This window comes from Garra rufa, chromosome 7 (genome assembly GCF_049309525.1).
Source record: "Garra rufa chromosome 7, GarRuf1.0, whole genome shotgun sequence".
NCBI lineage: Eukaryota > Metazoa > Chordata > Actinopteri > Cypriniformes > Cyprinidae > Garra > Garra rufa.
In genome coordinates, this window is record NC_133367.1 from 5358828 (window position 1) to 5373601 (window position 14774).

A 14774-nucleotide genomic window follows, 5' to 3' on the forward strand; every position below is an offset into this window, starting at 1 on the left:
CTTTTTTTATAAACTGCTATTTGTTGCTAATAAAAGTTGTTAATATTGTTGTGCCTTTTATTTTGTTATTGTTTCAGTATTAGTGTTTGGTATTCAGTTTCTGAACGGTTTAGGCACAAGCAACATGTTGGATAACGCTGTCTTAGCCTTACGTCATAATTTTAGTATTATTCACGGTAATACCGTATACCGCGGTAAAATAGGGAGGCGGTTTGACGGTATCAAAATTTGGATACCGCCCAAGCCTACACAGGAGTTGCTGAAACAGTTCTACTCAGCCATCATCGAGTCTGTTTGTGCACATCAATAACTGTCTGGTTTGGCTCAGATACAAAATCAGACATCAGAAGATTGCAGAGAATAGTTCGGTCTGCTGAGAGGATTATTGGTGCTCCCCTGCCCACCCTTCAAGAACTGTACACATCCAGAGTGAGGAAAAGAGCTCAGAAAATCACTTTGGACCCCTCACATCCAAGCCATCCCCTCTTTGAACTCTTACCACCCGGCCGGCGCTACAGAGCCCCAAAGATCAGGACTACCAGACGCGTGAACAGTTTTTCCCCAGGCAATCCACCTTGTGAACAGTTAAAATGTTCCTCCCATTGTGCAAAACTGTGTGGAATAATCTGTCTTTATCTACTGCTACCACCTCCACCCTAAAACATCCATGTATTCCATCCTATCACCTATAGCACAACTGTACATTCATATTTATTGTCAATTTTTACAAATTATTATTATTATTTTCTATTTTTATTTTTGGTCTTTTTTTTGGCTTACATGTGTGTATTTTTTCTTATTCTGAACCTACATTAACAACCCCACATGTATAAACTGAAAACCTTGAAAAAGACGTTCAAAACTATTGACTTATGTTAATTCTTAAAAACATCAAAGTTTTTAGTTCAGTTTTTTTTTTAATGTCAAGTCGTAGCTAATGAGATTAATTGAGGAAAATTCAATGATTTAAATTTGGCTAATAATTATTCAAATGTACAATAAATATGTTTTTTGATAGCAAATGAACTAGCGATAAACACTAGGTAAATGTAATGTTACCATTACTGTTTTACTAACATCTTCTGGTTTTCAAAGTTTGATAGGATTTTGATTACATGAGGGATAAGGTCATTTCAGTAATTTATAACTTTTAACATACCTTCTGCTGTTTTCCGAATTGTAGTAAAACGAGTTTTGAAAAAGCGGCTTCAGCGTGTGCGTTTTGAATTGGAGAAGTTTTATTTATCCGCCCTAGAGGAGACCATTAAAATTATAGATAAAAAACATAATTCAAATAATCATTGTGAAGTAGCAAGTAACGGTTAATTAAGCTGATTCACGCATAAACTGAAAGCAAAGATCGAGATCCAGATCGTTTAAATAAAGTTCGCAACGCATCAGGAATGAATTATTTCTGTAACACTATAAAAGACACACCAGTCGCTCCTTTATGAAGTACGGTGCCCGCCAGGGGACACCTTCGGTTCACTTATGTTTGTCGTGGCCACGACATAAGGATGTCGTTACCTCGACAAAATGATCTCGTGGCCACGACATAATATCACGTTCCCACGACATAATATTACTGTCATGATCGGGGCTGTGGGGCTTCCCTCAGCCACCTGAGATCGCTGTTTTCCCTTCCCTCCACTGCACTTCCCCTAATTGTACACTCATGTCTTGTCATTAGCACTGATTACACTCACTCCTGCTCACAATTATCTTGTCTATAAGAACTCTCTGTTTCTGACGCGCCGGTGACCGCTATCTTGGTTCCTGAAGTGGCGGCGACCGCTCTCTCTGTTCCGGACGCGGCGGTGACCGCTCTCTCTGCTCCGGACGCGGCGGTGACCGCTCTCTCTGCTCCGGACGCGGCGGTGACCGCTCTCTCTGCTCCGGACGCGGCGGTGACCGCTCTCTCTGCTCCTGACGCGGCGGTGACCGCTCTCTCTTTTCCGGACGCGGCGGTGACCGCTCTCTCTGTTCCGGACGCGGCGGCGTCCGCTATCTCCGTGCCTGACGCGGCGGTGACCGCTCTCTCTGTTCCGGACGCGGCGGTGACCGCTCTCTCTGCTCCGGACGCGGCGGTGACCGCTCTCTCTGCTCCGGACGCGGCGGTGACCGCTCTCTCTGCTCCGGACGCGAGGGTGACCGCTCTCTCTGCTCCGGACGCGGCGGTGACCGCTCTCTCTGCTCCGGACGCGGCGGTGACCGCTCTCTCTGCTCCGGACGCGGCGGTGACCGCTCTCTCTGCTCCGGACGCGGCGGTGACCGCTCTCTCTGCTCCTGACGCGGCGACGTCCGATGTCTCCGTGCCTGACGCGGCGGTGTCCGCTATCTCCGTGCCCGACGCAGCGACGTCCGCTATCTCCGTGCCTGACGCGGCGGTGTCCGCTATTGGGCCTGACGCGCCGTTACACGGGCCTGGCCCGCCATCCCTCCCCCTGACTTGCCTTCCTCCGTGCCTCCTCCCTCCAGACTTAGGGAACGTCTGGGAGCCGTTCCGTGGGGAGGGGGTACTGTCATGATCGGGGCTGTGGGGCTTCCCTCAGCCACCTGAGATCGCTGTTTTCCCTTCCCTCCACTGCACTTCCCCTAATTGTACACTCATGTCTTGTCATTAGCACTGATTACACTCACTCCTGCTCACAATTATCTTGTCTATAAGAACTCTCATTTCCCACTACTCTTTCTGGCTGCATTGTTTTCTGTATGGTTTGTTTCTGTGTATTTTAGATATTAGATCTTTGCTCTTGACCGTGTTTCTTGTTTTGTTCAGTTTAAGTTTTGAGTTAATGTTTGATTGTGCCGTGTTGGCCTTTTTGGTTTTGTTTGTTTATTGTTTAATTAAAAACCCTTTCCCTGCACCTGGACCCAGACCCTCCCTTACTACTCTTACCCGTGACAGAATGCAGCCAGCAAGAGTAGTGGGAAATGAGAGTTCTTATAGACAAGATAATTGTGAGCAGGAGTGAGTGTAATCAGTGCTAATGACAAGACATGAGTGTACAATTAGGGGAAGTGCAGTGGAGGGAAGGGAAAACAGCGATCTCAGGTGGCTGAGGGAAGCCCCACAGCCCCGATCATGACAATTACGTTCCCACGAGTTAATATGTTGTGGCCACGAATTAATATGTCGTGGCCACGAATTAATATCTCGTGGCCACGACAAACATAAGTGAACCGAAGGTGTCCCCTGGCGGGCACCGTAATGAAGCATTCAGAGCTCAGGTAAAAGTTGCGTTCAGCGACTCACTCTTCTTTAAATTTTCGGAGAAAGAAATGCTGGTGAGTCTGTGCCATCTATTGGACTGGAGCTGTAGCGACTGCAGAGATAATGCGGCTCAATTTGCAAGAGATAAGCTACCCCCCAGTTTCATAGACAAGGCTTAAACCTAGTCCCAGACTAAAATGCATGTCTGGGCTGTTTAATCTTAAAGAAACTTGCACTGACTGACCTTAAAATATGTCAGATTTTTGTTTTGTCTCAAGATGCACACCAGTAATGTTTTACCTATATTTAAAAAAAAAATAATTAAGGCCCGGTTTCACAGACAGGGGCTTAGACCAAGCCAGGATTAGGCCATAGATCAATTAGGACATAAGTAATTTTTATAAACATGCTTAGAAAAAAAAACATTACTGGTGTGCATCTTAAAACAAAGAAAGGCACTGATATATTTTTGAGATCAGTCAGTGCAATTTTATTTCAGTTGAAACAGCTCAGACTCACATTTTAGTCTAGGACTAGGCTTAAGCCCTGTCTATAAGAAAGCTGCATTAGAAATAAATGTATTATTATTACTATTATTTAGTTTTGTGTTTTTATTAAACATAGTTTAACACAGGATAATTAAATAAATGCTGTTAGGACATGTGTCTTGTAGATATCATAATAGTGACTGTATAGTTTAGGTCTGACTATAAGAATGAAATAAACTTTAACTGGTAGTTTACAGAAGATCAGCACCATAGATGAGGTGAAAACAGGAGCTATTATCATGAAACAGAGGATTTTCAGCAGCTCTATTAATATTGATGAGCCTCAGACTATAAACACTCATTAAACAAGCCATTCAGGATCAGCAGCAGATCATCTCACTTTATTCTGAGTGTTTGCTAGAAACTGATTGTTTGAGTCAGAATATATGATGAAAGCCTATTAATGTGCTCTATTTCTCAAATGATACAGAAAAAAATACCACAAATATAAAAGATATTGACAACTATCTTTATCAGAGATTATGTATTGTCCATATTAATCTGAATATACTTCGTTTTTCTAATAACTACATTCCTAACAACAAAATAGTTCCCTCTTACCTTCAAAAGCCTTCTTTAGAGACCTATAAGTGTTAGTAGCTGCACAAATAGCACTGAGAGGATAAAAACAATTCAGATCCCGTGAAAAAATTTGATTAAATTAAAGGTATAAAGTGTATTTTACAATAAATATCGTAAACTGATCGCCTCAGAAAACGCAACGGTGGATCATCAAAAACGCGCCAAATTCGATTTAAAATGGCAAAATATATACAAAACAATGTATCAAACTAAATATTGGTAAATCAGTTTCTGATGCAGACAGACAGAGAGTGAAAATAGTTTATTAAGCATTTAAAACATTTAATTATGGAAAAGAATTTACCATCTCATTTTTCTTTTTATGACCTTAAATTTGATACAACTAAACTGAGGAGTTTTTAAGGACCTGCAGGAGCCCTGATCTTTAATTTTGTTAAAAAGACAAACAGATGTAAAGGGTTACCAATAGCATTGATTTATTAAAAAAAAACAAAAAACTCCCCCCAAAAAAGGCCACTTTGGCGTGTAATTACAAAAAGGGCATTGAGCCCTACCTGTGCACGTGCGTGATCAGATGCAATCCTACATGACAGCACATCTTATCTATCTATATGCATTTTGTAAAACAGACTAAGTGGAAGAATAACTACTTGTTTAAAAAACAACAGTAAAGATGAAACGAAAACAAATCAGCCTCTTTTTCAGCTTAAAGGACATTTTGAAACCTGTAAAAACAATATACATTTGCATTTGAAGAACATTTTGAAATAAACTGGAGATAAATTATAAATGATAAAGCATTTTTTACAAAAATGTAAAAAAAAAAAAAAAAAAAAAAGGTATATAAAAACTTTAGATATGTGACCCTGGAACACAAAACCAGTCTTAAGTAGCACGGGTATATTTGTAGCAATAGCCAAAAATACATGGTATGGGTCAAAATTATCGACTTTTCTTTTATGCCAAAAATCATTCGCATATTAAGTAAAGATCATGTTCCATTAAGATATTTTGTACATTTTCTACCATAAATATATAAAAACTTGATTTTTGATTAGTAATATGCATTGCTAAGAACTTAATTTGGAGAACTTTTAAGGCGATTTTCTCAATATTTAGATTTTTTTTTCACCCTCAGATTCCTGGTTTTCAAATAGTTGTATCTCAGACAAACATTGTCCTATTTTAACAAACAATATATCAATGGAAAGCTTATTTACAAAGCTTTCAGATGACGTAAGAATCTCAATTTCGACAAATTTACACTTATGACTGGTTTTGTGGTCCAGGGTCACATATTGTTCTGTGAGTTGATTTGAATCTCAGATGAAACTGCTGCTCCTGAAGATGAAATTTATACTTTATAAAAACTTGAGATGATGTTTCTTTGTCCTGTCACTCACTCTGGCAGTTTAGGACAGATTTTATTACTCTGTGTTGTATAATGCCATGCTTGGTAAGGTTGAAACATTAGACTTAGAAAGTGCTGGATCTATGATCTACTTATGGTGTATGTTTCTTATGTGCCCACGGAAAGCGGATGAATGACGGAAACTCTTCCCACATTCAGTGCAGTGATACGGTTTCTCTCCAGTGTGGATCCTCTCATGTGTTTTCATGGTTTCTAACCGACTGAATCTCTTGCCGCAGTGTGAACACCTGTAAGGTTTCTCTCCAGTGTGGATCCTCTCATGTGATTTCAGGTTTCCTAAGTGACTGAATCTCTTGTCGCAGTGTGAACACTTGTAAGGTTTCTCTCCAGTGTGGATCCTCTGGTGCCGTTTCAGTTGTTCATCTGTAACAAAAGTCCTCTCACACTCAAAGCACATGTGATCTCTCACACCAGTGTGTATCTTCTGATGAACTTTTAAATTCTGCAGATGTGAAAAACTCTTTCCACATAAAGAACAAGAATGTGGTTTCTCCTCTGAATGAACTTTCAGGTGACTCTTCAGGCATACAGCCCACAAAAATGTCTTGCCGCATTGATCACATTCATACAGTTTCTCTCCAGTGTGGACGTTCATGTGTCTCTTAAGGTTTGATGAATGTGTGAAACTCTTCCCGCACTGATCACATGTGAAGGGTTTCTCTCCAGTGTGGATCCTCATGTGAATGTTGAGACTCTTCTTGCTCATCAAACTCTTTCCACACTGAGTGCAGGTGAAACCTTTCTTGTCTCTTCTTTTCAGTAAAGAAATACATTCAGTCTGTGGGCGAGTTTTTTCTCCAGTTTTGACATGAAGTTGTTTTTCCTCCATTAGACCTGAAATTAAAGTTAAAAAAGGTTACAATATAAATAAATCATGTGAAGTGAAAGCAGACAATGGCTACACCAAATTATGATCATGTTGACACATTTTCACAAAATAAGGTACAATGATCTACATAAAAAAATATTTAGTCACATCCAAAGTTTATGTAGTGAGAATGATCCAATGTTTTATCAACTCCACAATTAAAATATTACATTAAAAACATAATATTAGCATTAACATACTGTAATAAAAACATAATACCAATAAAATACATCAGGAAGTTGGTTTAAAAGCAAAAGTGACATATAAATGTCAATTTCTCTTAAGTGTCACAGCCTCTTCCTGAACAAGAACAGCTTACATGTAAAAACTATCTACTCTATTAAAGAGTAAACCCACTACAAGTGAAACACTTGCATTATTAAAAAAACTAAACATAATACAAAATGCACAGTCAGGCTATATAATTCATATCAAAATGTAAAATTATATACAAGAATAGAACGTACAATCAATATCTTTATATGGTGCACATATTTAACAAAATGCTCCTCTCTAGAGCTCCTCTATTTTTCAAGCTGACTAACATTTTTTGGTCACCGAATGTTTTTTTTTCTGAGGTAAATGTGCGCTACAATGTTCTGTTCATTGACTGAATTGATTTAAGATCCAATATCATTTAGTAAAAATTAGAATCTAAAAAAATATTTCTTGATGAGTGTGGATGTGGATTAATATACCTAGCCACATATAGAGAAAACACATACAATTAAGATACAAACACATACAAATATAAACTATGTAAGAATTTGTTATAGTATGGTTTCTGTTTGTATTCAAAACTCAACGTGAGACAAGTGTGGTGTGTATCGACAAGAGGATGCGCCAATAAAAGGTCCGTACACCATACTAATCAGGCAATAATGATGATATCAATTATCAACACGTAAAAGCATAAAAGGATAGACAAAGCTGGATAGTTATATGCTGAACCCCAAGCAAAATAGGAAAATAAAGACCATATTTACAGCTCAGAGACGTGCCATCATCTCCACTCTCAAAGACTGGGGAACCCATTGCAGTCACAGTAGAGGACCTATACGTATGTTTGAGAAATGCCAATCTCACGGCTGAGCTTCCACTGTGCCAACAAAAGTCCCATCTTTTATACTTTAAATTTAGGTGCAGTTAAAGACAACCTCCAAGTGAGAGAGAGAACCAAGTTGATCAGGCACATCATTAAGGTGTCGAGAAATAATGGTTCGTTACTCGTCATCTCAGAAGTTTGTAAACAGTTTGTTGTAAGCTAATGATAAAACTTATCTGAAGGCCAAGGCTAACACTTTCCCAGGAGACCAGATGTTCTCGGGATTCTTTGAAGTCTCCTCCCTCTAAACTCACGCTCCCTCTGTGTTGATCATCTCCGTTGAGCACACAAAAAGCACAAAACTGACCCATCTGTTACATACTGTCTCTCTTTTATGACTGTATTTAGTTCTTTTCTGTGAATGCACACATGCATCTCTATGCAAAGTACTTTGAAAACACTGTTTTAACCAATCAGACGTCCACAACTGACTGATGAAAATACTTGATGAAATTTAAATTGGCCGAGAGGAAACTGAACCTGGAATTCTTTTGACAATCAAAGATTTCTTTCCAGTTTAATAATATTTAGCAATGTTACACAAATGTATGTTAGAAATGGCTATAAATTGGGTGCTTGGATGATTTGTACAGATAAATAACCTCTGTCCAACTGGTTGGTCAAACCCCTCTGAATTTATCTAAAAACAACATATTATAGTCTATGGCTCTAATGACTTCATATAAAAGATCAATGTTATGTCACATTATGTCAGATACCTCAACTGAATTTAAAACTCTCTTCTTAAACAGTGAATAGTTATAGGACAGCTACAGGCATAAAATATTAATAAACCTATCTAATCGGGGTACTATGGTCACGCAGGTTTGTTTATGTACTTAACTCGTGGCCTCGAGAAATGCATGTCGTTCCCTCATCGTTGCATCTATCGTCTCACGACATATGGATGTCATTCCCACGAATTAATATCTCGTGGCCACGACATAATATCAAAGAGTATAGAAGTACTGTAGAAGCACCAGGTTGAGGCGATTTGGACTACAAACCGGTTCTATTTGTAATTCACTGACCCATTCATAAAAACAGTTCTTCCTTCCAGATTGAATCAGCCGTGTTTAATACCTCCATTGAATAAATGACTTTCGACTCACTCATTAAAACAGGAGCATGCTGTCATTTATTGGCAATTTAGTTTCACATTCAAAAGTGTCATTGTATTTTTTTTCTGTAATTTCATGTTTCTGTTCTAATTTCTTTTTTATTATTATTATTAATCTCATAATATTATTTATACACTGTAAGTGCAGTGTAAATCTGCAGGAGCTCCGTGTAAAATATGCTATAAAACACCCTGCTTGTTTATTTCTAAGGAAGAGAATGAGATGCAATGTTTATTTTAGCGGCACAAACGGGCACAAATCGAGCACAAACGAACGGCACCGGTTTGGAAAGATTTAGACAACATGGGGTGGAAAGTGACGTCATTCGGTCAAAAAAATAATGTTTAATATCTTAAACAACAAACCAGCACAAACGTTCGTTTTTGCGGCACAAATCAGCACAAACGTAGCACAAACGAATAGCATAGTTTTGGTCATTATTTCTTTTTATGGGGTGCCAACTTTACAGAGGTCTTAAATTCAGTACAATAGACATGTATTTTCTTTGTATATGGTATTTACCAAATAAAATATTTTCAAATATATATATATATTATCTATCGCCAATAAAGCAGTATCACGTGCCATAAACAAGATCATTGTATCACTTATAACAAACTTGCAAAACAGATCAAAAATAAAACGTGTAAAACTTGGGTTCAAAACAATTTTGACTCCTGTTTACAAAAATCACCCAATGGTAAATGCCCTTCTTTAAACTTACGGAGGATGTGTGTGTCCCGTAAACTCTGAACAGTGCTGTTAAAGCGGTTAACGTAAGCAGCGAGATGTGTGAGGACCTTTGGTAATTTGCTAATTCACTTTTTGTCTTCCTGTCTGGCCTGTTCACATCATATTACATATTAAATCTGGAGGAGATAGACAGAGTTTTGGAGTTCCTTTAAAGGTAGTTGAATTCTTACAATCTGAGTACCTGCATTTACATGTAGATATGTTAGAAGCTGTTTCTCAACTCCAGAAGAAAGACAATTTTTTTTTTTTTTGGGAGAAGGATTCAGATGTCTCAATAGCTAAACATTTGAATTTACATATTGTCTGCTTCCTGACTGTTTTGTATTTATTCTGAGAGAGGAACAAAGAAGTGGAAAGGAAAAGTGGCATCTAAAACGACAGGACAAATAGTACAGAAGAAACCGGTTGAAGTGAACCTAAGTTGCCACTCTTCTTTGCGAAGTCAAGGATTTTCATCGGAATTACACACAAAGATCTCCCTTTTCCTTTCATTATATTATTTTATTATTTACACTGCCGTTCAAAAGTTTGGGATCAGTAAGATTTTTTGTCTTTGAAAGAAGTCTCTTCTGCTCGTCAAGGCTTTTAATTGATCAAAAATATAGAAAACAAGCTTATGTTTTGAAATATTATTACAATTTAAAATATTTTTTCTATTTTTAATTTACTACAAAATGTGATACATTTTTGAATTCCCAGCATCATTACTCTAGTCTTCTCATTAGTGTCACATGATCCTTTAGAAAACATTGTAATATGATGATTTATTATCAATATAAGAAACAGTTGTGCTGCTTATTTTTTTGAACCTGTTATACTTTTTTCAGGATTCTTTTTTTTGTAGTACTTTTATCCAACAAGTATGTGTTAAATTGAAAGTGGTTGTGAAGACTTTAATTCTTAGATAAGATTATATTTTAAATTTATTCATCCAAGAATCCTGAAAACGTATCACAAGTATTGTCAACATTGACAATAAATCAGTATATTGATAATAAATGAGAAGGATCTCTGAAAGATCATGCAACACTGGTGTAATGATGCTGAACATTCAGCTTTGCATCACAGAAATCATTTATATGTGAAAGTAAAATAGAAAAACTATTTTAAATTATAATATTTCACAATATTAGAGTTTTTTCCTGTATTTTTGTTTGAATAAATGCAGCCTTGATGAGCATCAAGGTCTTTTTTAAAGAGCATTAAAAATCATATTGATCTTTTTAACTCTCTATGGGTCTTTGACTGCATCTGTCATCCCTCTGTCTGTAACTGATTGTATCATTGTTTTGTAAAGTATCTAATGTATTGTCCTCTTTGTTCTTTTCAATATGGGACAGCATCTGGAGCTGAACTGTTGTCCTTTTTTGATCAGAAGTTCGGTTGGACTCACTTGGGGCCTTGTTGTTTGGTCATGTCGGACTGTTCATGAAGTTGTGAAAATTCATGACTGTCTTTGTGGTATTCAGAACCATTTAATTATGACAATCATGACATTTCCTTGATGCAAATTTGAGCACTATATGTTAAATAAAACTGGACATGTTTTTCAAGATTAAGATGTGTCAAATTATTAGTATTATTTATTTTCTTTTTAAAAATGATAGGAGCACTATATGTTTCACACTATACAGCTCTTTATGCAGGTTCATATTGTTTAAATATGCAGTAAATTAATTGTTCAATTGCCAGTTTCAAAAATATATACTGCATATATAGAATACACAAATTAAAGCAGTTTAGCTTAAAATAACAGAAACAAAAAAAAACACAGCATTGTAAAAAATAGAATTATTTTCTGTAATCAGGAAATCCAGGTTAATGCGGTAAATTAAATTACAGCAATGCTGCTGTAAGAATTACAGTAAGTAGCTGGCAACCCTGCAGTAGTATTTTACTGTAAAATTTACAGGAAAATGTTTACAGTGGTTTCAAACAGTTTTTAACCAGGGACAATCCAAAAACATTGTTTTGCACATCATTTGACATGGCAATTCTAAGAGAAAACACTCATTGCTGAAAAGGTTGTATTCTTTTCAAGACAAACCTTAAACTTGTAGTTTAAAATCAATCCATAAAACAGACTTAGACTTACCTCTGTTTCTCTGAGAGACTCATCTCAGACAGAGAGTCCTTCTCTCGCTACAAATATATTGCCACGTACTGTTAGCAAATAGTATGGTAATCCCTTCAGATAATTTAGATCACTCTTTAAAACACATAGAGAGAGAGAGGCGTGTGTGTATGTGTACATACTGTGCAGAAATTAAACGCTGTGCTACAACATTTAGAAGGAAAAGTTCTTCATTCTACTACTACAGATCATCCATGAATTATTTTAAAGTGAAGTTCTTACTTCGTTAGGAATTGCATATTTATTTATATCTGACCAGAGCTAACAAAAAGAAAGAGATAATCAGATAAAAAAGATGTTAAAACAGTCAATCAAAACAAATAGTCCTATTTTTGAACAATATATGATGATTATTCCAAATAACACATAAATGGGGGGAAAATAGCTTGTAGACTAATTTTCACACATCCAAAGCTTATGAAAATTTAAAATGACAGAGAAGATTATTTGATAAATTATTGTGAAATGTGTGCATCATATTTGCAAAGGCTGGGCCAAAACCAAAATGATTGAAACATGAAATCATGCTCAACGGTATCAAACAATTCTGAAAATCTTAAAACAAAATAAGAACTTCGTCGTTCACTAGTTCTCAATTGTTTAAACGGTCTAACAACAGTCAAATATATCTAAATACATATATCTTCCTTTCATAAATCTCATTTGGGTGACAGATATAATTTCTTCCAAACATGGTTTTAATCTATTGACATATAGAGATGCTAATAATTTGTAATCTGAATACAGCAGCATAATTAGACACCAATTATCTAAAAGCAAAATGTCTTTATTAGGTTTTGGAATTCAATGACAGTCTTCCTTTGTGAAGAGATGCCACTGAATTCCAAACCCTAATAAATACATTTTGATTTCAGATCATTTTTGCTTTTTATACTTGTATAGGGAGTAAAAGATTTTATCACTAAATTTTAAATCTTAAAATATATTAAACTACCACAATAAATGATGTTTGATTAAACAAGGTTCAGGAGGAGCACGATCAGATAATCAACCCATTCGGCACAGGTGCAACCTGTTTAACCAATCATTCAATCAGCGCATCCTCTATATATATTGCCAGCCGTCTTACCTCCATCCAGCGATAGTTTCTTGGCATCCCTCCTCCACCCCTACTCCCCACTTCTAATCTGTTTCGATCCTACACTAGCAGGGGGAGTTCTCTGGTTCCGGCCTGTATTCCGGCCCGGAACCCTTCCCCAGGACAGCACGCCAAAATATGCTTAATACTCGCTCAAGCAGATTAGATGTAAGGGCGAACTCGTGAACCAGCAGCGCTATTATAACATTAAAAAATAATGTATGAAGGAAAAGGCACAGTCTAATAAAAAAGAAACTTCTGTCATTTTTATTCCAATCACAAATATTTATCACACAGACAGCAAGTAAAGAGCACAACATTTATAATCACTGAAGCTGTCAGTCAGTTCAATGCAGACACATAACTAACTTATTCTCAAATTAAATTGAATAGCAATGTGTATAAAATGTAAGAGAGATCAAGTAAATGTTCAAAGTAATATGGACATTTCTCATTATAGACTTGCTTTTGACACATTTAAGTGCTGCACTTGACAATCACATTATGATTACATTTGTAGCCTTTAAACTGAAGAGTCAGACAGACTCATCTGAGCTTCTTCCCCCTCTGTTTCACCTTTAAATAAAACAAAACAATTTGCTTGAACGCTAAAGCAACATTAATTATGCAATACCACTTGTTTCTAAAACATAAGCTGCATTACTTTATTGAAAAGACTGAGACTTTACACATTTGCACTATAACATTGATTTTTTTCTCCTCATAGACACAGTATTGAAGCCCTTCTGAGGATCCTCACCTGATGTTTCCTGCTCCTCTCATCATGATTTCAAACTATGACATACAGCATTTATCATCTTTTGGTGATTGAAGTTGCTCAGGGACTCTTGTCAATGGACTTCCAGCTACACTGTAATGTGGAACAGAAGAGAGAAAGAGAAAACAAAAATCAGTTAAAAAGTTACATTTGCATGATCTTGCATAGGTATTTCTAAAACAATATTGTGTTTTAAATCCATTGAACATGCTAATGAATGTACACCATACATAATAAACAACAAGGAACAAATAAAAGTGTGATTTTGCCTTAAAACAAACAAACAAAACACTTTCAGTGAAATGTTCCACTAGTTAAAGCCGTTTTCTCTCTAGTTTCAACATTTGTATTGGTCTCAGTAAATAAGTGAAAATAAAGTAAGTGTGAAGTAATGTGACGTGTTGCTTGTCAAAGTCAAAACACAGTCTGCAAACACAGTCACAAAGTAAAAACTACAATCCGGCCAAATCTAAAATGATTCACTATTACTGATGTAATTAATAATGCAGGTATTGTGTTAAACATTTTTATCAACTCTACATTTAATTCTGACACCAACCTTTTGGCGCAATAAAGCTTGATGACTGAATTTGATCAACTCTTTTCACAAATATTTGTCCACATATCAGAGGTAATTGAAGATGTCTTTAATATCACAAAGTGAAGTTTACTCACCTCAGTTTACAGTTTGAGTCTCGTAGCACATCAATGAGCCGCTGCTTTGAGTCTCCAATCATATTGTGTCTCAGATCAAGCTCTTTTAGAAACTGCAGTGCTTTTGTGTTTGTCAAAGACTGAGTTAAAGCAGAAACATCTGTAATCCCACAGTCACAAAGACTAGAAAGAGACAAAGAGAAGAAGAGAGATCACCAACAAATCATTAATGTTTAGAATTTACACTCAGACTCATCATGAGATACTGAGTATAAAGTGTTTTAGTTTAATCTGTTAAAGTAGCTAAGCATTTTGATTCTTGTATGTGAATGTTACTGACCTCAATGTCTCCAGTTTACAGTGTGAATCCTTCAGTACGTCACATATGTGATTCACTCCTGTGTTTGTTATTTGATTCCAGCTCAGGTTCAGTTCTCTCAGGTGTGATGGGTTTGATTTCAGAGCTGAAGTCAGGATGAGACACTGTTTCTCTGTAATACTGCAATAACGCAGACTGAAGACAGA

At 36.7% G+C, this 14774-nt stretch overlaps 1 protein-coding gene and 1 long non-coding RNA gene across 2 annotated transcripts; both read right to left on the reverse strand.

The window, feature by feature from the left end:
* Window positions 1-5753: 5753 nt before the first annotated feature.
* LOC141337862 (uncharacterized) lies at window positions 5754-6566 on the reverse strand. The gene has a single exon (XM_073843443.1). It carries the CDS (start codon window positions 6564-6566, stop codon window positions 5805-5807), a length of 762 nt encoding a protein of 253 aa, XP_073699544.1. The 3' UTR covers window positions 5754-5804.
* Window positions 6567-13061: 6495 nt separating this feature from the next.
* Window positions 13062-14428, reverse strand: LOC141338698 (uncharacterized). The gene is made up of 3 exons (XR_012355869.1): window positions 14271-14428; window positions 13578-13688; window positions 13062-13393 (listed from the first exon to the last, which is right to left on the reverse strand). It is a non-coding gene; the product is annotated as an uncharacterized lncRNA (long non-coding RNA).
* Window positions 14429-14774: the final 346 nt, after the last annotated feature.